The following is a 22,997-nucleotide window of genomic DNA, read 5'->3' as shown; positions in this document are numbered from 1 at the left end:
CCCTCAATGGAGCCCAGCCTCCTCGAGGCTGTTCAGAACGCTCCCAAGCCCACCCCACCTTGCTCCATGACCCCACCACCAACCCCAGCCTTCGGTGCCTCCTTTCTGCTGCTCATCCCCAAGCCTGAGCTATTTTTTCCTGCCAGGAGCACCATTACCAAACTCCTCATCAAACTGACTCCATCCCCACTTTATAATCTCAGCCACCCCTTGGACCCCATCCCTTGGACCTCGCCCACGTGAGCAGGGGTTCAGGCTACACGGAAGGAACACAGCAGAGAATCACGGAGTCCTTCAAGGTGTCCCCAACCCTGGTCCCTGACCGTCTGCCTTGAGTTGGCCCCCGGGACCAGTTAAAACTTCACATCTGCACACATGTTTAAATTTGTCTGTGGCCACCGCATGAAAACTCAAATCCAAGGGCACTAAAGGGAACTCTGCACCCAAGCGGATGAGGTTCTTCTGTCAGCGCGCACATACAATGTCCACTTGATCCGGGGCTGGAGGGAGGTCTGCAGAATGTGAAGAGTTTAAAGGGTCCCCCTTCGGGGTCGAGGTCGAGGCTAGGATGCCTGTGCCTTAGGGTGAAGAAAGAAGTGCAGAATGAGGCCCAGGGAACGAATTCCCTTAGACTGAAGTGGCCTCCAGGACACAGAAGCGGAAGCATCCTGAGGCATCGTATTCTAGCATTGGTAGAGAGGGAAACCGGATGGGCGACGGGGACTGCCACTGGGGACAGCGCAGAGTCCGGCGAGGCTATCAAGGCGGGGAGGGGCCACTGCGAGAGGGAGGGGCCTCGCAGGGCAGTCACAGCGGGAGCTCGAAGGGCAGTCACAGCGCGGGGGCGACCTTTGCGCAAGGCGGGGCCGAGCCGGGCTGGGTCCCTGGCAACTCCGCGCTCAGAGGCACCGCCGCGCAGAAACCAAGCCGGGGTCCCGGCGCCGCCGCTATGGACATCCCGCCGCTGGCGGGCAAGGTCGCAGTTCTGTCGCTGGGCGCTCTCCCGTTGTCCTACGCGCTCAACCACGTCTCGACGCTCTCGTAGTGCGTGCGGGGAGGGGCCGGGGCGGCCTCCTCGGGGGCTGCGGGGCTGGGCTGGGGTGTGGAGGGGGCGGGATGGAGGATGCGCGGGCTCCCACGAGCCCAGCGGCCCCGCGCCGCTCCGGCCCGCGAGGACAGGGGCTGGGTCAGAAGAACCCCCCCACCTCCAACCGGAAATCGCCTTCCAGCAGGCCCGGAGCTGTGTGGTGGAGCTGGGGGCGCTCCTGGGACGTTTGGGGCCCGGGGAGGAGGGACTTTGAGAAGCAGAGCCCCTAACAAGGCAGGGTTTTGGAGGGTTTCTGGTGTTTTCCCAGGGATGTGCCCAGCACAGGTTCCAGAGTCCCCAAGGGTCAAAGTATTGCCCCAGATAATGCCCCAGTGACCCGGCTCTTGCCACACACACGCTCTGCTGCACCACCCCTACCAGACTGTCCCTCCATTGCCTGTCTCAGGCCTAGGACTTGCTTCTCTTCAGGGCTGGCCCACCCTGTCCCTAGCCTCAGTTTCCCCTACATACCTCGGCCTCCCCTGTCCCTATCTCCTAACACTAGGCCTCAACCCCGTGGATCCAGCTACTGGGTACCAGGCAAGCACAAGCCCCTCACACTCCCAAACCCAGTGCAACCCAAGACATGGGGTAGAGGGAGTCTTGACTGGGGAGTTGGCTCCTTGGGTACAAATTCCTGGCTCCATCCCCCTGGACCCAGAGTGAGCCAGGTTGCCCGGGAGCCTCAGTTTCTTCACTGTGTAGTGAACATAATTATAGAGCTCATCCCGTGGTTACAGTTAGGGATTACAAATTGTGTGCCAAGACGCTGGTGTGGTCTCACGTGATTACTATAATTGTCATGTTGGTTAGATGGGGCCAGGAATGGGGATCCTAGGGGTTAGAGGGGTTCAGGAGAAGGTCGGGGCCTGGAGAGAGTGGGGGGGGAATGTGTGACCTTGGGTATGTCTCCCACCGTCCCACCCTTGGCCTTGGTTTGCCAAGAGTTGGGGGCTGCCCAGAGACCTGGCTTCTGTGGCTGGTTGACTTGCCTTATCAGGTTGATGTGAACACATCAGGGCAGGGGTGGGGTGGAGTTGATGGAAATATTTGGACTTTACCTGAGGAGTCAGGAGCTTCAGACCATGAGGCGTACAGAGCTGAGCACTAGAGACCCTCTGGCAGGTGTGGGCACTGGGACTGGCCACAGAGGGTCTTGGAGCTGTTGAATGACAGAGCAAGCAAACTGTCACACACATCACCAAGTGACTGGATAAATCATATAGTCAGAAGTGTTGACAGATGCTCTCTCTGTGCCTGGCCCAAGTCAAGCAATGATCCTTTCTGAGGAGTCAGGGAGGGCTTCCCTGGAGGAGGAGCGATGTAGATGGGCCATGAAGGATGAGTAGGAGTTTGCCAAGTGGAAAGGAGACTTTTGGAAGGAGTTTCCAGAAGAGGGAAACAGCTGGGGCAAGAGCCTGATGCTAGGAAAGGGGAGTTTCAGGGAATGGCTTTTCTGGATGGACAGATGCTTCAGCCTCCTCACCTGGAGCTTCCTGGTGTCTGCTCTTGCCCTAGGGTGGGGCAGGACCTCAGAATGGGCCTGGCCTCCCTGACTTGGTTTTCCTCTCCACAGCTCCCTGGGGGTGGTGTGGATGAGCGCCCTGATCCTGGGTCTGCTCTTCTTGGCTATATACAGCTTGTCCCGAAGTGACATCTACTATGACCCACTCTATGCCGGTGAGTTGGTGGGAGGGTCTTAGGGAAGAGAACTGCCTGGGCAAGGGCCTCCTCCATCAGACTGGCAGCCCTTGAAGGGCCTTCATCAGACTGGAGAACCTCAGAGACTGGAGAACCCCTACTGATTGGGGAACCTCAAGGGGCCTCCCCCTTCTGACTTGGGACTCCTGAGTGCAGGGACAGCGCCTTTCCCATCAGCCTGGGGACCCCTAAAGGCAGGGACTGTGCCTCCCTCTGAGGCGGGCTGTGGGTCATGTGACTTGTGGGGTGGGGCCTGGGAGCAGGTTTGTGCAGAGGCTTTGCGGGGAAACTGGGAGGCCGGTCACCGACCTGCAGTCCTAGGCCCCGCCCACGCGTGGTCTGTGCCCCGCCCACACCCTGCCCATGCCCTGGCTGCTCTCCCTGTAGTGTTCGCAGTCTTCTCTTTCACCTCCGTGGTGGACCTCCTTATCGCTCTCCAGGAAGATGGCTACATGGGGAGCTTCATGGCGTTCTACACCAAGGAGGTATGTAGGGAGGGGTCTGGGATGCCCGCAGCCCTACTGCCCGTCTGAGCCCTGCACCTGCCCCTGCAGGGTGACCCGTACCTGCGCACGGCACACGGGGTCTTCATCTGCTACTGGGATGGCATTGTTCACTACCTCCTTTACCTGGCCATGGCTGGTGCCATCCGTAAAAGGTGCGTGGGGTGGGCAGGGTGGCACCTGGACCCTGGGAAGGAGGTCGAGTCCTTAGGTGGGAGGTCCCAGGTCAGGATGAGGCCAGAAGTATCTGTAGGGGAAATCAGGAAGCCTCTCTAGGGCTCTAGACAGGAGTGGCCAGGAGAAGGATCCAGGGAATATCACAGGTGTCAGTGATGGTCGGTTCTCTTCTCTACCACCTTGTGCCTGGGCAGACAGTACTGTCCTTGGACAGAGCATTTGACTGTTCATTCCCTCATTCAACTTCCTGTTGTCCCTTCTGTCCTGGGTGACACTGAAGGGATCCAGAGCTGGGGATCCCAGATTGGTCTCTGGACCCTCTCGGGGGCTCTGAGACTGGGAGACAGGGATCTACTGGTCACCTCTCCATCCCCTGCCCAGGAAGAGGTACCGGAACCTTGGACTCTACTGGCTGGGATCCTTCGTCATGAGCATCCTGGTGTTCCTCCCAGGGAACATCCTTGGTAAGGACTTGGCTCTGAGGAATCCTGTCTCCCTGGGCTGGGTCACTGCCCTGTGTCTGGAAGTTCCCAGTGGATCCTCCATACCCTCTCCAATGTCTGCAGAGGGCACCCTCCTCCCCACCACATGCCTCTCCATTCAGAGCCTAAGCCAGCAGCCTTTCCCCACCTCTCCCCCATTTTCCTCTTGGAGGAGCGGAAGCACATTCCATTTCCTCCCCAGCTAGCAGTTCCTGACCCCAGGGACTTGGCCCAGAGTGCTCTTGACACAAGAAGGGAATTTTAAGGTGGATCCAGAGGGCAGAGTGAAACCTTTGTAGGTAGGTCTTAGGAGGCGAAGCAGAGAAGGCAGCCAGGGATGTGGGGATGGCTGTGCAAGAGGAATATCCAGGGTGTTTCTAGGGGGAGCAAAGAACAGCTGAAGTGTAAGAGCCGTGTCCAGAAGGTAAATTGAGGCAGGCCAGGCTGAGGAGCATGGACATCATCTTATGGGCACTCGGGAGTTCAGACGTGTTAGGGCTGAGCTAGGATGGCATTTGTGAATCACAACTTCCAGCCAGGGGCTCTGACATGGCCCAGCTAAAGGGTCCAGCCGGGCCTGGGAGATCCTCGCTGCGTGACACCCTGTCTCTCCTACCATGGCAGGCAAATACAACTCAGAGATCAGGCCTTCCTTTTTCCTCACCATCCCCTACTTGCTGGTCCCCTGCTGGGCTGGCTTGAGGGTCTTCAACCAGACCCAGGCGCCAAGCTGCTGTACTCCCAACATGGTGAGTCCCTTGCCCCCAGATAGGCCTTGTGCCAAATGCCTGAATGTCCCCCATTTGAGTTGCTTCTGGTCAAAGACGTTATCTCCTTGGAAAGATCTCCTTGGTCATTAGGGAAGAAGGGATGAGCCTTCATTGAGTGCCTGTTGGATACCAGACTTCTCATGCTGTTTCTCATGGGGCAGGTGGAGGAGGAACAAAGAAAGGGTCTTCTGCAGCGCCCAGCTGACCTGGCCCTCATCATCTACCTCATCTTTGCTGCATTCTTCACCCTCTTTCGGGGCCTGGTGAGTCTGCACTGGCCAGCCTACCTGCCTCCAACTCCCCAACCCCAGCCCATCCCTCCCTCCTTTATCTTCATTATCCAGTGCAAAAAGGCCACTGCTCTCCCATCTGATCATCCAGGGAAGTTCATCGAGTCTAACCTGAGTGTTCCATCACAAAGCCCCATTCCCTGTAGCCTTCTCCCCAGCTCAAATATCTGTGGATTCTCAGCCAGAGGAGGGAATCAAAGCTGGGGCAGGCCAGAGCAAGGGGTATGGGCCCCTCCCGGGAGGCCAGGGAAGGCTTCCTCTGGGAGGGATATTTGAGGCTGTTGGTTTGTCTGTGGGCCCCAGGTGGTGCTTGACTGCCCCATGGATGCCTGCTTTGTCTACATCTATCAGTATGAGCCATACCTGCGGGACCCCGTGGCCTATCCGAAGGTGCAGGTGAGAGGGCAGATGGGAGGAGAGGGCCACAATCCTGCCGGGTTAGGGATCTACTGGGCCCCTTTGAAGCAGGTGCCAAAAACATAAGTCAAACTGGTGGAAGCACAAATGGAATTTATTGTCCTAACAGAAAAGTACAGACATTCTCTTCAGGTATGACCGGATCCAGGAGCTCAAGGATAGCTCTGTCTCTAGACTGTGTTTTCTGTACATGTGCTCCACTCCCAGGTAGTGCCTTTGTGGTATGGCAGAGACAGCCTTGGGTAGCTCTAGGCTTCCATTCTTTCTACTTAGCCACCACAGAGGAGTGTGAGCCCTTAATTCCTCAGCTTAAGTATAAGTCTCAGGCAGCCTCTGATTGGCCAAGTTTAAATCACATGCTCATAGCTGATTATTATGGCCAGGGGGCTGGGGTGTTCTGATTGTCTAGGCCAGGGTCACATGCTACTTCTGGAGTAAGGTGGGTGGGCTCAGTGTGTGGGAGTGGGATGGGTGGGGAAACCCAAGGGAAATAAAGGAGCAATTTGCACAGGGTAAGATGTGCAGAGAGCCCCAGTCTTGGGTGGGGTCTGAGGCTGGCCAGATTCTCCTTGGGGCCACCACCTGAGGGGTATCAGGAGACTCAACTGGGGCAGCCACTCAATCCATCAGCTGTGTGCCCCCCAGATGCTGGTGAATATGTTCTACGTGCTGCCCTTCTATGGCCTGGCCATCTATGCCCTCATCTTTCCTGGCTGCTCCTGGCTGCCTGACTGGACCTTGGTATTTGCTGGAGCCATTGGCCAGGTGAGGTGGGGTGGAATGGGGTGGGGTGGGGTGGGCCAGTGCATAGGGAAGAAAGTTTCTTCCTGCTCATCAATTGCTTTCGTGCTCACCCTGAGCAGGGTGATACTAGGCCCCTGACAGGCTCCATCCCCAGCTTAGTACCCCAGGATTCCCTAGTGTGGGGGAGAAAGAGCCAGACACAGACACCCCAAACCCCATGAGATTAGAACTGAATAGAGGGAGGCAGAGAGTCTGAGAGGGATTCCAGAGGGGACAGATTTCTTAGAAAAGGGGGCATAGGCTTTATTTTTTTCCTCTATTGTACTTTACTATTTATTTTTTACTTTGTTGCGGCATGATTGTATATTCAAAGTACAATAAAAGAAAATACTCATTGTCTACTTCTCTTCTGGATATTATTATCATTGTTATTATTATTAGTTTTTTCACTAACGATGACTGTCAAAAATAATTTTGTTGTACAGAAGAGTGCTATAAAAATCTCAGCCATCTATCAAAATTGTTAAGAATGTCTCATTTCCATCCAGCTCTTTAAAGGCAGAAGAACTACTCTTAACTTGGTTTCTTTCTTCTCTCTATTTTGCTTTGGAAGCTGTGTTCTGAGTCCGAAGGCTCTGATTACCAATATTTAAAGTCAAGCTTTGGAGATATTTTTGCTATTTCAAAAGATTTCTCATGCATAGGCTTTAAAAATTCTTACACACAATATTTGGTTCTTTATTCCATCTGTAATTTATTTTTCTATGTGATGTGAAGGAAGAATCTGAAAATTATATGTTTCTCCTTATGATACTCAGTATCCGAGGTATTAAAGAAGTTGGAAGTATCTAACTTGACAAGTTGAAGAAATTGGAAACCTTATTTCAGGAGGAGGGAAATCTTCTAACATTGTAAACCAGAAGGACTGGACTGATCTTGCTGAGCCCCAGCTATCATCCTACTCTCTGTTTTTATTTTGTGTATTCCTATCTAATTATAAAGGGTTATTATTAAGGGAGAATAGTAATTCAAGCATATTCAAGGCTTTGTGTAGAAAATTTCTATACTCCTTTTAAACATAGATTTTACTTTTTGCATAGTTTTAGGTAGCAAGCCAGTTAGGACTGTTCAGAATTTCTGAAGCAAAGAAAATTTACATGAAGGAATGTTTTGGGCTTCATGAGGTTTCTGAACTCTAAACCCCTATACAGAAAAAAGGGCTTGGCTGGGCTTCCCTAGTGGCACAGTGGTTGAGATTCCACCTGCTGATGCGGGGGACATGGGTTCGTGCCCCGGTCCGGGAGGATCCCCCATGCCGTGTAGCGGCTGGGCCCGTGAGCCATGGCTGCTGGGCCTGCACATCCAGAGCCTGTGCTCCGCAACGGGAGAGACCACAACAGTGAGAGGCCCGCGTACCGCAAAAAAAAAAAAAAAAAAAAAGGGGCTTGGCTAACACTGTGCTAAGAGAGTTGACCAAACTTCAGTTTGACTTCCACTTGAACTAGGTTGTAGTTTGTGTCCATAAAGATGACCCCAGCCCTCATGCTGAGTCTTTGCTCAAGAAAATGTGATCCTGCCAAACCACAAAATGTACATTGTCTAACCCACCTTGCCAAACCATTTGCAGTAATTTTTCCACTTACCCTTTTTGTAATTTTCCATTTCTTTTTTTTTCAAATAAATGTTTCTTTTTTTTTTTTTTTTTTTGAGCTCTGGAAAGATATTACTTTTTTTTGAATTTTTGAATTTTATTTTATTTATTTTTTTATACAGCAGGTTCTTATTAGTTATCCATTTTGTACATATTAGTGTATATATGTCAATCCCAATCTCCCAATTCATCACACACACCCCCGGGGGCATAGGCTTTGATGTATGGGTATGAGTTCTTCAGGCAGGGAAGGGCATTCCAGGAATGGGAACAGCATAAGGAAATGCACAGAGGGGGACAGTGTTTTAGAGACCCATAACGTGGGTAAAGGCAGAGACAAGATAAATTGACAGCTAGATGCTAAGGGCTTTGAACTCTGGGCTTGGGGGCTTGTGCTGAGAACAATGGGAAGCTGTAGAAGGTGTCTGAGCAGTGGAGGGCCCAGTCAGAGCTGGGGACATGTTGCTGGGTTTCTGATGCGAAGTGATAAAGGCTGGGCCCTGGCCAGGGCAGTGGGGCCAGGGGGACATCCATTGGATATATTATTATTTTATCGATTAGGGGTAGAATTGAGAGGATTTGTATCAAGGCTGCCTGGGGTGGGGAAGACCAGGGGGAGGAGCTGGACTTAGGGCAGAGAAATAGGGTGCAGGGTCCAGCAGACCCTGAAGATCATTCTGGTTAGGCAGCTGAGGAGAGGCTTACAGATAGATGGATGAGGATAGACAGGACATGTTGGGACAGGGATATTTAGAGACAGATGGATTGAAGAGGGGAGACAGGTAGGTCAGCAGAGCCAGCGAGATAGGGATGGGGACATTTTGAGCTCCCCAGGGTGGGATGCTGGTGACGCTGGGACTTGTTTTCTCCTGGTCTGTGACATCCATCCTCCCTTTTTGGCCACCAGGCACAGTTCTCACACATGGGTGCTTCCATGCACCTGCGCACGCCCTTCACCTACCGTGTGCCTGAGGATGCCTGGGCCAGCTTCTTCGTGTGCAACCTACTGTATGCTCTGGGGCCTCACTTGCTGGCCTACCGCTGCCTGTGGAGCCCTGCCTTCTTCCTACGCCCACTTCCTGGCCCCCCAGCCCACCATGAGAAGCAGCACTGAGGGGGCTGTGGGACTCCCCAAGATCCTGTTTACATACCCAGCTGGCCCTGCCCCTGGGAGGGTGGGTTGGGTTTTTTAGAGGCAGGAGGTGTGTCTCTGGGTGCCTTCAGTCCTGGCTATGGTACTTTCAGGGTGGGATGGGGGGGCCCAAGGTCCAAGTGTTCCAGCAGAGAAGGTCACGGCCATGCTCAGCTGTCACCTCACCCAAACTCCACACTGGCACCCTCCTGGAATTTATCCATCATCCCCCCATGGATCGTTTCAGTAAAATTCCTTTTGATGCATAAAATGTTGCTCTGAGTGTTTCAGGGGGCAGGGTCAAGGGACCCTCTCCTCCGAACCCACGAGGGCCCACTCATCACTGCCAGAATAGTCATCAGGAGCTGGAGGTGCCGGACAGCAGAAGTCTACCTCTGGTTGGTGTGCCCAGCCCCATCTTCCAGGTAGGGAAAACTGAGGCTCAAAGAGGACCAGAGACCTGCCTGAGGGCACAATCAGGAGAGAAGGGTCCAAAGTCTAAGCTCCACCAATAAATTATAATAACTAACAGTGTGGCACAGTTATTAAGCACCTACCATATACCAGGCCAATGGCTAACCTCACATGCTACATGCTGGATCGCACCGCATATTCCAGATGGGGAAACTGAGCCTGCAGGAGGTGAATGTCCTGGTCCCAAGTCACGCCTCCTGGATGCAGCTGAGTTAGGCAAGGAGCCCCAGCCCCTTCAACCACAGAGCCCATAACCCTACCTCTGCTGTCTGACTGGCTTATATTTGGGGGAAACTGAAGCTGGGGAGGCAGCCAAGAAGCTGGGAGAAGGGCTCATTGCCTCCTGGTTTGATTTTTGAAATTGAGTGCAGGTCCAGGTTCAGGGGTAACTCCTGCCCAGACCACTCTGGGTCAGGGGGTTGATCCCCCTGCTCCCTGCCCTTACCAACACTTATTAGGCACCTGTGTCTAGCCATTAGATCTTCACGAAAGACCCAGCACTCCATATCTCAGATGTGGAAACTGAGGCATAGAGTGAGGGGCAGGGTCCCTCTGCAGAGTGTGATTGTTGTAGGGCCCGCATCCCACAGAGTGAGCACCCTTTGGCTGCTGGGGCCCAGGACCCTTTGATGGTCACCCAGTGACAGATGGGAAAACTGAGACGTGCAAGCCAAGCCCCTTTCCCAGGTTACTCAGCGCCCCCTGCCCATGCAGGGCATCATCAGGCTCCCCCCCTCCTCCATTTTAAAGAGAGTTAAACTGAGACCCAGAAAGTTTCCTCCGGTGGCCCAAAGTCAGCCAGCAGGGAGGCTGGGACCTGGCTCTGAACTCACTGTTCAGGGCAATCCTTCCTCCGTCTGTGCCCATCATCACCTCGCCCCCAGCAGGCGTCACCACGTCCCCTTTAACGCCCCCCCCAACCCCGTCACCTCCCTCCTCCCCTTGCAGGCAGACGCCGGGATTGCACCACCTGCAGGGACCTGCCCAGTCTTTCCTGGGTGTGCGGGGAGCGCAGTCCCAGCACATAGGGGCCGCTGGTCGGGGGCCGCACCGGCAGAATGGTGAGTGGGGCTGTGGGTTCGGTAGGTCCTTCTCTGGGATTCTGTCTCTGTGTCTCTGATCTACATCCCTCAGTGTTTCTCTCTTCAGTCCCTCTCTCCTTCTCGTCTCTCCCATCTCTCTGTCTCTCATCTTGTATCTCTTTCCCTCCCACTCTCTCCCTCTCTGCTTCTTCTCTTATTCTCTGTCTCTCCCTACTTTTCTCTCCCTTTTTTGGGGGGAGTCCCTTTACGCTCCCTCTCTCTGAGTCTCTCTGTCTCTCCCTACCCCCATGTCTCCCTCTTCTCTGTGTCTCTCTCTCCTTTCTCTCTTTCAGTCTCTGTCGCTCCCTCTCCATCTCTGTCTCTCTCCATCTTTCCTTACTCTTCTCCGTGTCTCCCTCTGGCACTCTCTTCTCTCTCTCCCTTTGTATCCCTGTCCCTCTCCATCTTTCCTTCCTCTGTCCGTGACACTTTCCTTCTGTCTCCATCTCTCCCTGCCCTTCTCTCTGTCTCAGTCTCTTTCCCTGTTCTCGCCCTCTTTCTGTGTCTCCCCCTCTCTGCCTCTACCACCCCCACCTGCACGGGTTTGCTGCAGTCTCCTGGCGCACGGATAACCTTGCCACTGCCGCTGCTCCAGCCCCTCCTCCCTCCTCCCTCCTCCCCAATCCTTGGTCTGGGCCAGAAAAGAGAGAGAGAGAAGGGTGCGGGGCTCCGAGGCTCTGGTGTTGGGGTCAGGGGGTCAGGTGGGTTGCCCGTGCAGAACTAAGGGAGAGTGAGTCCAGGGGCGTGCGCTTTGCCCAAGGGCAAGTGTGTGAGATCTTGGGAGAGTGGGAGGATCTGTGGGTGGGAGGGTCTGCTAGCCTTCTCCTTGGGGGAGTCCTCTGGGATCCTGGCTGGGCTGGGGACCTGGGCATGTAAGAAGTCCTCGCCACGGGAAAGGAAGGCCAGGGAGTCAGTCTTCTGAAAGGCAAAGGCCAGGAGGCTGCACTGAGCGCTCCGTGCCCCCAGGTGTGTGCTCCGGCGGCGGCCCTCGGTCGCGGGGCGCTCTGGGCAGCTGCATGGGGAGTCCTGCTGCTCACCGGCGCCGCGGAAGCGGAGCATGGCCGGAAGAAGGTCGTGCACGTGCTGGGTGAGTCAGGGCCATGGAAGCGGATCTTGCCCCGCAGAAGCCATGACCAAGTAGGATCACCAGGGTGCATGGAGCGGGGAGGACGGAGGGTGCTGGGCGGTCCTGATGGCCACAGTCCCCGCCCCCTCCCTAGTCCCCTTACGGAGCCCCTTTACCCTTCTGATCTCCTGATCCTCACCCAAGTTTTCTTCCCACATCCCTTTCCGTGAGTCCCCCTCCCCAGGTTCCCCTGCCGCGCCCCTAGAACCTCTTCTTAACCCTCTTTGGTTGCCCATAGAAGGGGAGTCGGGCTCGGTGGTGGTGCAGACAGCGCCGGGACAGGTGGTCAGCCACCGGGGTGGCACCATCGTCTTGCCCTGCCGCTACCACTACGAGGCAGCCGCCCATGGCCACGACAGCGTCCGCCTCAAGTGGACCAAGGTGGTGGACCCGCTGGCCTTTGCCGATGTCTTCGTGGCGCTGGGTGCCCAGCACAGGGCGTTTGGCAGCTACCGCGGGCGGGCTGAGCTGCAGGGCGATGGGCCCGGGGATGCCTCCCTGGTTCTCCGAAATGTCACGCTGCAGGATTATGGGCGCTATGAGTGCGAGGTCACCAACGAGCTGGAGGATGACACTGGCATGGTCAAGCTGGACCTGGAAGGTGACTAGCCTGTGGGCAGGATGAGGCTCATTTCTAAGGGAGAAGAGAGGAGGGTATTGCAAAGGACAGAAATCTAATCAAGTCGGCCTGAAGGAATTCAGCGGCTTGGTGGGGTAGGATAATGGTTCTGATCTGGGGTGATTTTGCTACCTGGGGATATTGGCAATATCTAGAAGTAGGTTGTGGTGATATAGTGGGTAGAGACCAGGGATGCTGTAAACAGCCCACAACACACAGGACAGTCTCCCCCACAGCAAAGAATAATCCAGTCCAAAATATCAATAGTGAAGACACTGGGAAACCCTCTAGTAGGATCCAAGCACAGTGAGATCCAGGCATTCACATCACGTCAGAAATCCTTCCTTCAGCTCTGTTTCCCTGGGTGGGCTTTCCTTGGAAAAGTTTCTCCTGATGGAACCAAAAAGTAGTGCCAGGCTTCCACCCTCCCAGCTTGGCAATTGATTTCCTAGGAGTGCTAGCTAGAGTCCCAGAGTTGTCCTTCATTGGCCCAGCTTGAGTCATTTGCCTATCCCTGGGCCAATCACTGTGCCTGGGAGATGGGATGCTCTGATTGGCTGACTGTGGAGCTGGGAAGTAGGGTTTCTATCTGAAGAATTCCCTCCCATGTGGTTTGCCTTCTTCACTCCACCTCAGAAGATGCTAGAGAGATTTCAGAGCCCTCACTTGCTGAACTTCCCAACAATAGCGAAAAACAGCAACAATAATAGAAGCAGCTCTCCTTTATTGGGTGTTTTCTATGTGCCAGGAGCTTGGTTGAAGAGCTCTCTGAGCTTTCATTTAATTTTCCCAAAAACCCGGAGGGCAAAGATATTACTCACAGAGGGGCAACTGGCTCAGAGAGGTTAGAGCCTTGACCAGGGCACATACCAGTGAGTGGCAGAGCCAGGACTGGAACTCTAGTCTGTCAGGCTCCAGCTGTTCTCTCTGGCTCTTGTTTGATCCTTCCTGCATCTGCTGAGAGAAGCATCTGCACCTGTACCCCTAAGGTCCAGCCCCAAAACACAGACACACAGAACGCTAGTGAGCTGAGATGACTGTGATTCTGATGAGGGACGAGTTATAAGAACTGAAGGTAGAAGGGAAACCAATGGGAATTGGCCTGGACAATGCTGGAGATCAAAGAGGTCTTTGCCCAGGGTCAAACTTTTGTGGGCTCCCAGTGTGAGGGAGTCAGTTTTGTGGGTTCAGGATTTGACAAGAAGGAAGATCCCAATGCTGGAAGAATGTCAGAAGCACGTAGAACTGAATGCAGGAGGGTTGTGGGAGCTGGGTTTTGAAGGATGAATAGTAGTTCGACAGGTAGAAAGGTGGAAAGAACGTGAACAAAGGTCTCCAGTGGTGGAAAGGAGGTGGACATGATTAAGTATGTCAAGGGGGAGGGTCAAGTGAATCCCAAGCTTAAGGCAAAGGGAGTATGAGGGGTGTGAACTGGGGAAAGGCATGATCAGCTCTGAGGCCATAGTGAGGGATGGCCTGAAAGGTCTAGGTTGAAGAGTCACACGGCACCACAGACGTCAGGTAGGTGGGTGAGAGTTGGGGGGTCCGAGCTGACCCTCGTTTATCCTCTCAGGCGTAGTCTTCCCTTACCACCCGCGTGGAGGCCGCTACAAGCTGACCTTCACGGAGGCGCAACGCGCGTGCGCTGAACAGGACGGCATCTTGGCGTCGGCTGAGCAGCTGCACGCGGCCTGGCGCGACGGCCTGGACTGGTGCAACGCGGGTTGGCTGCGCGACGGCTCGGTGCAGTACCCGGTGAGCCAGCCCCGGGAACCCTGCGGCGGCCTGGGCGGGGCCGGGAGCGCCGGGGCTGGCGGCGGAGCCTCGGGGGGTGTGCGCAACTACGGCTACCGCCAGAACGCCGAGGAACTCTACGACGCCTTCTGCTTCACATCCAACCTCCCGGGTGCGTAGGCTCCACCCCTGGGAGAATGGTCCTGCCCTCCGCTGGCCCGGGCCCCGCCCCGCGTATGAGACCCCACCCCCACACAGGTACCCCTCCCTCTCAGACTCTTCCCCACTCCGCCCAGGTCTCTCTCCCTGTCCTTCCTCTCCACACCCGCCCTCGGGGGTCCGAACCAGGAGATCCCTTCCCTAGTGCTGCCTAGGCACGGCAATCAAAAATCGCCTGGCAGGGGCTTCCCTGGTGGCGCAGTGGTTGAGGGTCCGCCTGCCGATGCAGGGGACGCAGGTTCGTGCCCCGGTCCGGGAAGATCCCGCATGCCGCGGAGCGGCTGGGCCCGTGGGCCATGGCCGCTGGGCCTGCGCGTCCGGAGCCTGTGCTCCGCAACGGGAGAGGCCACAACAGTGAGAGGCCTGCGTACCGGGAAAAAAAAAAAAAATCGCCTGGCACCACTGCTCTAGCCGAGGCTGTGGTCCCGGGCTGCAGGGGAGGGGGTGTATCTGAGCCCTGAGACTGAGGTCCTAGGCTGCAAGCGGGAGGGTGTCCTGAATCCCGAGGAAGCCGGGTTCCTAGAGCGGCCCTAACCACTCCTCCCCACTCCCCTGCAGGCCGCGTGTTCTTCCTGAAGCCGCTGCGGCCTGTGCCCTTTGCGGGAGCAGCGCGCGCCTGCGCGGCGCGCGGAGCGGCCGTGGCCAAGGTGGGGCAGTTGTTCGCCGCGTGGAAGCTGCAGCTGCTGGACCGCTGCACCGCAGGCTGGCTGGCAGACGGGAGCGCACGCTACCCCATCGTGAACCCGCGCGCGCGCTGCGGCGGCCGCCGGCCAGGTGTGCGCAGCCTCGGCTTTCCTGACGCCACGCGCCGCCTCTTCGGCGTCTACTGCTACCGCGCGCCTGGTGCACCGGACCCCGCACCTGGTGGCTGGGGCTGGGGCTGGGCCGGAGGCGGCGGGTGGGCAGGAGGCGCGCGAGACCCCGCCGCCTGGACCCCGCTGCGCGTCTAGGGCCGGGCCGTGGACCACTGGGGAGCTTGGCGGCTGGCCGAGTGCCCTATGGCCACTTGGAGATGGACCACACCCTGGAGACTGGCCATGCACCCTGCGGTGCCCTGCAAGTTGACCAGGCCTCCTGCGGTCCTTAGACCCTGGCCACACCCTCTGAGGTCCCCAGAGTCTGGCCAGTCCCGGGAGCCAAGTCCCCTGGAGTCCCCTGGAAATCGACCAAGCCCCTCCTCTCCTGGACAGTGGATTCCTCTCCTCTCCCAGCTTTCTCCAGGAGACAGGGCACACCCTCTGAGAACCACTGGGGACCAACGGAACCCGAGGTCTCCTGAACACTGGAAACGTCTCGCGAGGTCTTCTGGAACTACCCCCAAGGTCGCCGGGAGGCTGGACCCCCGGGATTATCTGGAAACTGGGCACACGTCCTATGCATCTCCCTGGAGACTGAAGACTGGTCCCCTAAGGTTACCCGGACACTGAACCCTCCTCCCTATCACCTGTAGAGAAACCAGAAACCTCAGAGTTCGTCAGTTGACCATGCCACCGTGGTCACATGGAGACTGTGGGCTCCTGTCCTCTCCTCTAGGGTGACCTGGAGATTGGTTACTCCCATTCTCCCCCCTTCTCCCACGAGTCCCCCAGTTTCCATAGTAACAGGCCATGTCCCCAGGTCACTGTGGAGAACAGCTCCACCCCTCCAGTTTCAGGGGAGACCACCCTTGTCTGTCACTGTTAAGACAGATTGACATGCCCTAGCTGGCTCGCATTACTGGCAGCCCTGGCCCATCCCTTAGGTATCTCTCTGAGGGAGCAAATCCGTCTTGACCTGACGGCCCCTTTCCTGGCTGTCACCTAAGAGACCATCTCCCAGGCCCAGAGACCCATAAAATCTATGTCATTCACTATAGAGAGAAGCTGCCCCACTTCCCATTGTTACCAAGGCGACCAGCCCAGCTTCTACCTGTCACCTAGAGTCACACAGCCCTTCCTTCATCAGTCACACCCATGGAGTTAGTGCCTCCCTCCTGCAGCTGTAACCATGGACACCGCACGTTTACTATCTCACCCACCTTCACCCCAGAGACCTACAACTTCACTCCCACTGTCCTCACCCTGACCAACAGCCATGGAGACCAGCTTCTCCCCTAACTGTCCTGAGAGTGACCCAACATTCGGTTCTCCAGCTCTCACCATGGAAACAGGCTGCTCCTTTCCGCGGGGCGCCCCAGCTCCTTGCTACCCTCCAAGCTCCGCCCCCAAGCGGCTTGGACACACACACCCCGCCCCCCACCCCCCACCCGCAGCTGTTGCCATGGAGACCACTCTCCGGTGTCTGAGGTAACAGAACACCTGTCCCCCTAGGCTTTCCGTTTCCCCAGGACAACTGACTTCCCAGTTCCCAGGAACTTCTTACGCCCCATAGGGCTTAATGGCTGCCCCTTCACCAGATGGGCCCAGCTCCAGGCAGCATCTCAGACCCAGGTGGACTTCTGGAGCTGCTGGATATCCTCCGTTTGCACGCTAACTATATTCCAGACAACAGCTGTTCACGAGACACACTTGTAGCACCCAGATGAACAAACTGAGGCTCTGGCGTGCCCCTACCCTTTGTGCTATGCAAGCACTAGCCTCCCGCTTCCTCTCTGAGACCACGTCCCCATTCTCACTGAGTTCCTCTCTCCTTTCCTAACCTCCCTCCCCCGACATTTTCCTTCTTAGAGGTCCAGGAGAGGTTGAATTGTCTTTAAACCTCAAAATCCTCTCTGAGCTCCATGTTCTAAAGGGCAATTTGTGCCAAAAAGTCAGGACCCAAACTCCCCAGTGTTAATAGCTAGCTCAGGGAGACTGTCCATGAACAAGGCCACCCCAGCTTTTGGAGACCCCAGTTTCGAGGTCTTGCCTGGAGTGGCACTGGGGTCCCTCCTGGAGCCCTCCATATTGTCACATCCATCTCCAGGAAACCCATCTGTGGGTTTTGGAACCAGGTGTGCCTGGGTTCGAATCCTGCCTCTATGACCAAGTGACAAAACCCCTGATCCTATTTCCTCCTCTGTATCAAGGCTGTTCTAAGGTCCCGGTGAGTGCAAAGTGTACAGCAGGGGCTCAATAAATTTTTTTTTTTTGATGAATGAGAAAATGAGACTGCTCGTGGGTAGTTACTTCAAAAATGCATTTTGGTGGGACAAAATGTTTTTCAGCTGGGGGTGCTTGGTGACGATTCGGTTGGGAAGCATCTCCTCTCATTCCTCAGGACCATCCCCTCTCCCCAGTCTCTCTCCCCTCCCTTCCCCCCATCATCGTTCCCTCACTCTGTCCCTTGAGCCACCTCCCATGGGTCTGGCCCTTCTCAGCCCTGTCCTAATTGGGTCACTAACCAATCCAGTGATTCCTCTCAGTCCCCTGGGAATGAAGTGTGTGAAACTGGGTGTTGAGTTCCTGCATCAGGAAGGCAGAGAAGGTGCAAATTTTCCCTGGGTGGGTGTGGAGGTGGGGGTAGGGAGAGTGTGGGCCGAGGAGTATTGAAAGTTTCAGGCATACAAAGAAAGGGAGAAGAGGAAAAAAGTGTAAATGTCTGATATGGTTGTAGAAGTGGGATGGTCGATTTAACTGCTCATGCTTCCATGTCAGATGGGACAGAACTCCTAGAGATTCCAACCACTCATCTGAAGCCAGGGTCCATTCCCTTGGTTAGACTGCCTTGGGCTCCAGCTGTGCCTTAGCTTCCTTGACTAGAGGAATGGTAGGGGCATTTTTCTGGAGATGAGTGCATGGGATTTCTTTCATCCCACCTTTTCCCTGCTGAACATCCTTTCTCCCTTCCATGGGTTCCAGCATTCTGATTTTACTTCGGGTATGTAAGTTTCCCTCCTCTCATTCTGTGAGTCAGAGGGGCTGACTCCACTGGGCAATGAGTGCTCTGGCTCATCTTCCTGGGCAACCCTAATTGGTCCAGGGGTAGACATGGACCCAGGCAGACCAATGAGACTGCCTGAGATTTTGACGGACCAATAGGACCAAGGGAACCCTCTTTCTGCTGGGTCTCTGCACTGTTGGAGTGGAGGTCTTCGAGGGTCCACCTGGAGGAGACCTAAGGATGGCAACCAGGGTAGAGCCACTCCTGAAGCTAGTTATTCAGAAAAATTTCTCACTCCTATCTTCCAGCACCCACTGCACTTCTCAGAGACATCTAAAATTTCTTACATGTCCTTCAAAAGATGTTTTATATTCATTCAATCAAACATGCATATATTGTTTTCCTCCCACTTCTACACAAATGAAAATATGCAACGTATATTTTTTATGTTGTAAAACTTCACATAATATGAAATTCAACATTGTAAACATTTTAAAGTCTTCAATTTAGTGGCATTTAGTACATTCCCAGTGTTGTTCAACCATCACCCCTATCATTTTCATCACCCCACAGAAAATCCCATACTCATTAAGCAATCACTCTCCATTCCTCCCTCCCCACTCCATGCCCTGACAACTGTTAATCTACTTCCCATCTCTGTGGATTTGCCTAGTCTTGACATTTTGTATAAGTGGAATCCTACAGTATGTGTCCTTTTGTGTCTAGCTTCTTTCACTCAGTATAATATTTACGGCTGAATAATGTTCATATATATGTATATATATCACATTTTGTTTATTCTTTTATCAGTTAATGGATATTTGGGTTGTTTCCACCTTTTGGCTATTGTGAATAATGCTGCTATGAACATTTGTGTGCCATATATACTTTATTTTATAAACTTATTTATTTATTTTTGGCTGCATTGGGTCTTCGTTGCTGCGCTCGGGCTTTTCTCTAGTTGTGGTGAGTGGGGGCTACTCTTGTTGTGGTGCACGGGCTTCTCATTGCGGTGGCTTCTCTTGTTGCGGAGTGTGGGCTCTAGGTGCACGGGCTTCAGTAGTTGTGACTTGAGGTCTCTAGAGCGCAGGCTCAGTTGTGGTGCACAGCCTTAGTTGCTCCGTGGCATGCGAGATCTTCCCGGACCAGGGCTCGAACCCGTGTCTCCTGCATTGGCAGGTGGATTCTTAACCACTGCGCCACCATGGACGCCCTCATTTTTTTTTTTTTTTTTTTTTTTTGCGGTACACGGGCCTCTCACTGCTGTGGCCTCTCCCGTTGCGGAGCACAGGTTCCGGATGCGCAGGCCCAGCGGCCATGGCTCACGGGCCCAGCTGCTCCGCGGCATGTGGGATCTTCCCAGACCGGGGCACGAACCCGTGTCCCCTGCATCGGCAGGCAGACTCTCAACCACTGCGCCACCAGGGAAGCCCTACACTTTTAAAGTAACTCTTATTTAACAATATATTTGGGGATTGGTTTCCTTCAGCATGTAAAAATCCGCCCCCTTCCCCCACCAGCATTCTTTTGAAGGTTGGCAAAGTAGTCCCTGTTTGGATGCACCATAATCTTTGTAATCAGTCTCCTAATGGTGGACATTTACATTGTTTCCCATATTTTGCTGTTAGTAATAAGTACCATGGTCATCACATAAGTGCAAGTATAACTGGAGGATGATAGCAGGAATTGTTGGATCAAGGGGTCAAAACTTGCCATTTTGTTAGTGATCTCGAACTCTTCTTAGAGGTGAGGTCAATTTATAGCCCATCAGTAACAGATGTACTTGCCTATTTCCATACGTCCTCAGTAGCATCGTGTGTTATCACTTGTTACCTTAGCCAACCTGATAGGTGAAAAATAATATCTCATTGTGGTTGTCACTTGCAATTCACCTGTTATATGAAGCTGACTATCCTCCACTTTGACTTTAGATGCAGGCAGTTGAGTAAATCATAAATCATTCTCAGTTCAGGTACATTGTCATCATTGAAATATGCAAGGCCCCTCTCTTGTGAGATTTGTCTATTCCCTTTTATTTATATGTCCTTATTTGTGTATCTTGGTGATCTGAAAATTGTGTATTATTTTGTTGAGCATATGTTGTAGTTTAGGAGCCATCTGTATTTCCTTTTCTTTGAGCTTTTTGCTCATATCCTGTGCCCATTTGGCTATTGGATTATTGGGGGATTTTTCATATTGATTTGTAGGAGCTCTTTATATATTAAGGCAAAGTTCCTTTATCTCTGATTTGAAGAATTGTTTCCAAGCTTGGCATTCGCCTTTTGACCTTGTTTATGTTGTTTGTTGCCACTATTGCTTTAGAATAAAGCCCAAACTTCTCATTACAGCCCATATTGCCCTGAGTGATCCATCCTCTGCCTCTCTGACCTCATCTCCCTCCACTGTCTACCTCTGTCACTCCGCTCCAGCCGCTATGGACTCTTTGCTGTTTCTCAAATGAACCATATTCCCTTCTGCAAGAAGATTTGCACTTTTACTCTTCCCTCTGCCTGAAACTCTCTTCCTTTCTTCCCTTCTTAGTCTAGTTAATGCTATTCATCCTTTAGATTCCATTCACCTCCTCTAGGAAGCCTCCCCTGACCACCTCCCAGGGGTCACATCTGTTCTGTCCACCACTATCTCCCCAGCATCCAGCACAGTACACAGCATATAATAGCTGCCCAGTAAGTCCTTGCTGAGTGAATGAATGAAGGAAGGTGTCAGGAGGCAAGTTGAACTGTTAAAAAATTTTATTAAAATGTCCAAGGAGTACATTAATGTCCATAGTGTCAGATACCACAGACCCACGGAACACTGCAGCTGACAGCATAACCAACAGAATCCAAAGCTGTTCACACGCACACACACTCACACGCATGCCACACACGCGGCACACGCAAACACACACGCACATCTCAAAGGGAAAGACCAAAAGACAAGCCACCCACCTTAGAAAATATCAGAGCCCTGTCCCACCATGGAGCTGGGGTGGGGGCAGGGCAAGGGGCTGAGGTGGTCAAGGGTAAGGAGCATAAACCAAGACACCCCCAAAAAAGTTGCATCCCCAGAGCCCCCCACTCCAAACAAAGGAAAATTCTTTTGTGACATGGATGACTGAAGATGTGTTATTGTTTTTATATTTCTTAAACCAAGAGGAATTATCAAACCTAGAAGGCAAACCTATATCCCTGGGTTTTCTCAACAATAACCATAACATGGAACAGTGGATAATGTCTGTAGCAGGGAACACTAAAGACCATGGTCAAGGATGCGGGTCTAGTTTGCACTTCTCAATCTTTTCCTAAATCTTCCTGTGTGTTAGAGCATGATTACGTTTCAATTCCTTCCCCCCAAAATAAAGAGCAGGGTTTGGAGTCAGCCAGAGGCAGGACCGAATCCTTATTCCTGTCTTGCAAGCCAGTGCCTTTCTCTTATCTGAGCCTCAGTTTTGTCTTGTGTAAAATGGGAAAATAATGGTTCCTAAGTCACTGGGCTGTTGAGAAGATTCACGGAGGCAGTGTGTGTAAGTCCTTAGCATGGTACCTACTCCATAGTTGCCAACTATGATTAGTACTTCCCAGGAGGGATACAGGCTCAGCCAACACGTTTCTTTCTCTACTGAACCCTTAGATGGACTGTATATTTGCTTATTTTTCTTTCCTGCAGAGGGCCATTCTCCACTGTGGTTTTTAACACTAATCCACAGATGTTACCCAGACTAGAGAGGTTGAGAGTGGACAAAGGACATGGAGGAAAAGCTGTGGATCTTTCCTGCCAGAGATCAGGAAGCTGAATCCCGACTTCTGGCTTGGGGAAAATTTTTACAGGTTTCAGATTCTGGGGAGGAAGGCAAGGTGAGTTCTTTACCACTTAAAAAATTTAAAAACTAAGAGAAAAATGTGTGTGTGTGTGTTTCAGTTTTAACACTGCACATCTCTCTACATGACCGCAGGTAGATGTCACTACTTCAAGTTTTAAGGATTTCTAGTCCACCAGGCGATGAATGGAGGAGACAGGAATAGAGTAGGGGTAGGGGTGGGACCCATGGCAGGGGCACTACCAATGTCTGCTTGAGGGATGGATATGGGCACTGAGCTAGAAAACTTGGCACCTCCTTGGCCCAGGAAGGAGGTTCTTTGTCTCCCTGAGAGATGGAGGGGGAAGAAATCTGGGTTCGTTGAGCCCTAAACATCCTCTCATCTGTGTGTGCGTGCGTGCGTGTGTGTGTGTGTGTGTGTGTGTGTATATAAAATTCACCACACATGCAGAACCACCAAATCTCAGCACTGGACTAGACCTGGGAGGGCAAGCAATACAGCTTCCCTTCATTGCCCACAAATTTCTCTGACTATTCTGACCCCTAACTCTGAGGGCATGGAGGGATGTTGTTCTAAAAACATTCCTAAAATTCAGTACATAGGAATTCCACACTCAGTTCATCCACCAAGACTAAGGACTGACTTAGGCTGAAGTCCAAGGTGAAGGAAGAGCAGTCATCAAGTTCAGGCAGTGTGTGTCCATGTAATTTTCTACTCCCAAAGCCAGTGACCTTCACTATAGGCTTCAGCCTGCATTTAGGAGATCTGACAGTTTACTACATCTGAATCTCTGGTGGTAAAAGCAATTCCTTAGTGCGAATCCAAACACACATTCTTGCACCCTTATCACAGCCTTATTTCCACAACTGGCAGTCAGCCTTGCCAACAAAAGACTAAACCAGTGCAAAGAATGATCTTTGCCGATTGTGCTTCCTTCCACTGGGAGATGCTCCCAGAGTTCATTCAGTCTGACTAGAACTGACTTTTCGGACACATGGCTACACCTGCCAAGAGGACCTTGTATATGTAAGAAAAAGGAGAGAGGAGCTTTTTACAGATGGTTATGTATGGGGGGATGTGGTTTGGGACTCAGGGGCTTCCAGACCCTCTTGTTTCTCTCTGGGCTGTGCCTCCCCAGGTGAAGGCTCCAGGGGAGGTGTGGGAAGGGGA

General features: G+C 53.3%; 2 protein-coding genes across 3 annotated transcripts; both read left to right on the top strand.

Annotated features, from left to right (window-relative positions):
* Positions 1 to 820: 820 nt before the first annotated feature.
* TM6SF2 (transmembrane 6 superfamily member 2) lies at positions 821 to 9,225 on the top strand. 2 transcript variants are annotated; one of them, XM_060093947.1, is made up of 10 exons: positions 821 to 1,044; positions 2,664 to 2,767; positions 3,176 to 3,273; positions 3,343 to 3,446; positions 3,850 to 3,932; positions 4,575 to 4,699; positions 4,882 to 4,983; positions 5,314 to 5,406; positions 6,073 to 6,192; positions 8,730 to 9,225. In XM_060093947.1, the coding sequence occupies exons 1-10, from the start codon at positions 950 to 952 to the stop codon at positions 8,934 to 8,936; spliced, it is 1,131 nt and encodes a 376-aa protein (XP_059949930.1). In that variant the 5' UTR covers positions 821 to 949; the 3' UTR covers positions 8,937 to 9,225. The 2 variants fall into 2 exon arrangements, with proteins under 2 accessions (XP_059949930.1, XP_059949931.1); XM_060093948.1 differs by lacking the exon at positions 8,730 to 9,225 and adding an exon at positions 6,990 to 7,243.
* An 88-nt stretch (positions 9,226 to 9,313) lies between these two features.
* Positions 9,314 to 17,252, top strand: HAPLN4 (hyaluronan and proteoglycan link protein 4). The gene is made up of 6 exons (XM_060093945.1): positions 9,314 to 9,379; positions 10,377 to 10,489; positions 11,477 to 11,597; positions 11,875 to 12,237; positions 13,829 to 14,161; positions 14,767 to 17,252. The coding sequence occupies exons 2-6, from the start codon at positions 10,487 to 10,489 to the stop codon at positions 15,156 to 15,158; spliced, it is 1,212 nt and encodes a 403-aa protein (XP_059949928.1). The 5' UTR covers positions 9,314 to 9,379; positions 10,377 to 10,486; the 3' UTR covers positions 15,159 to 17,252.
* Positions 17,253 to 22,997: the final 5,745 nt, after the last annotated feature.

This window comes from Mesoplodon densirostris, chromosome 3 (genome assembly GCF_025265405.1).
Source record: "Mesoplodon densirostris isolate mMesDen1 chromosome 3, mMesDen1 primary haplotype, whole genome shotgun sequence".
NCBI lineage: Eukaryota > Metazoa > Chordata > Mammalia > Artiodactyla > Ziphiidae > Mesoplodon > Mesoplodon densirostris.
Note: the sequence above shows the minus strand (reverse complement) of the source record. Positions and strands in the feature narration are given on the sequence as shown.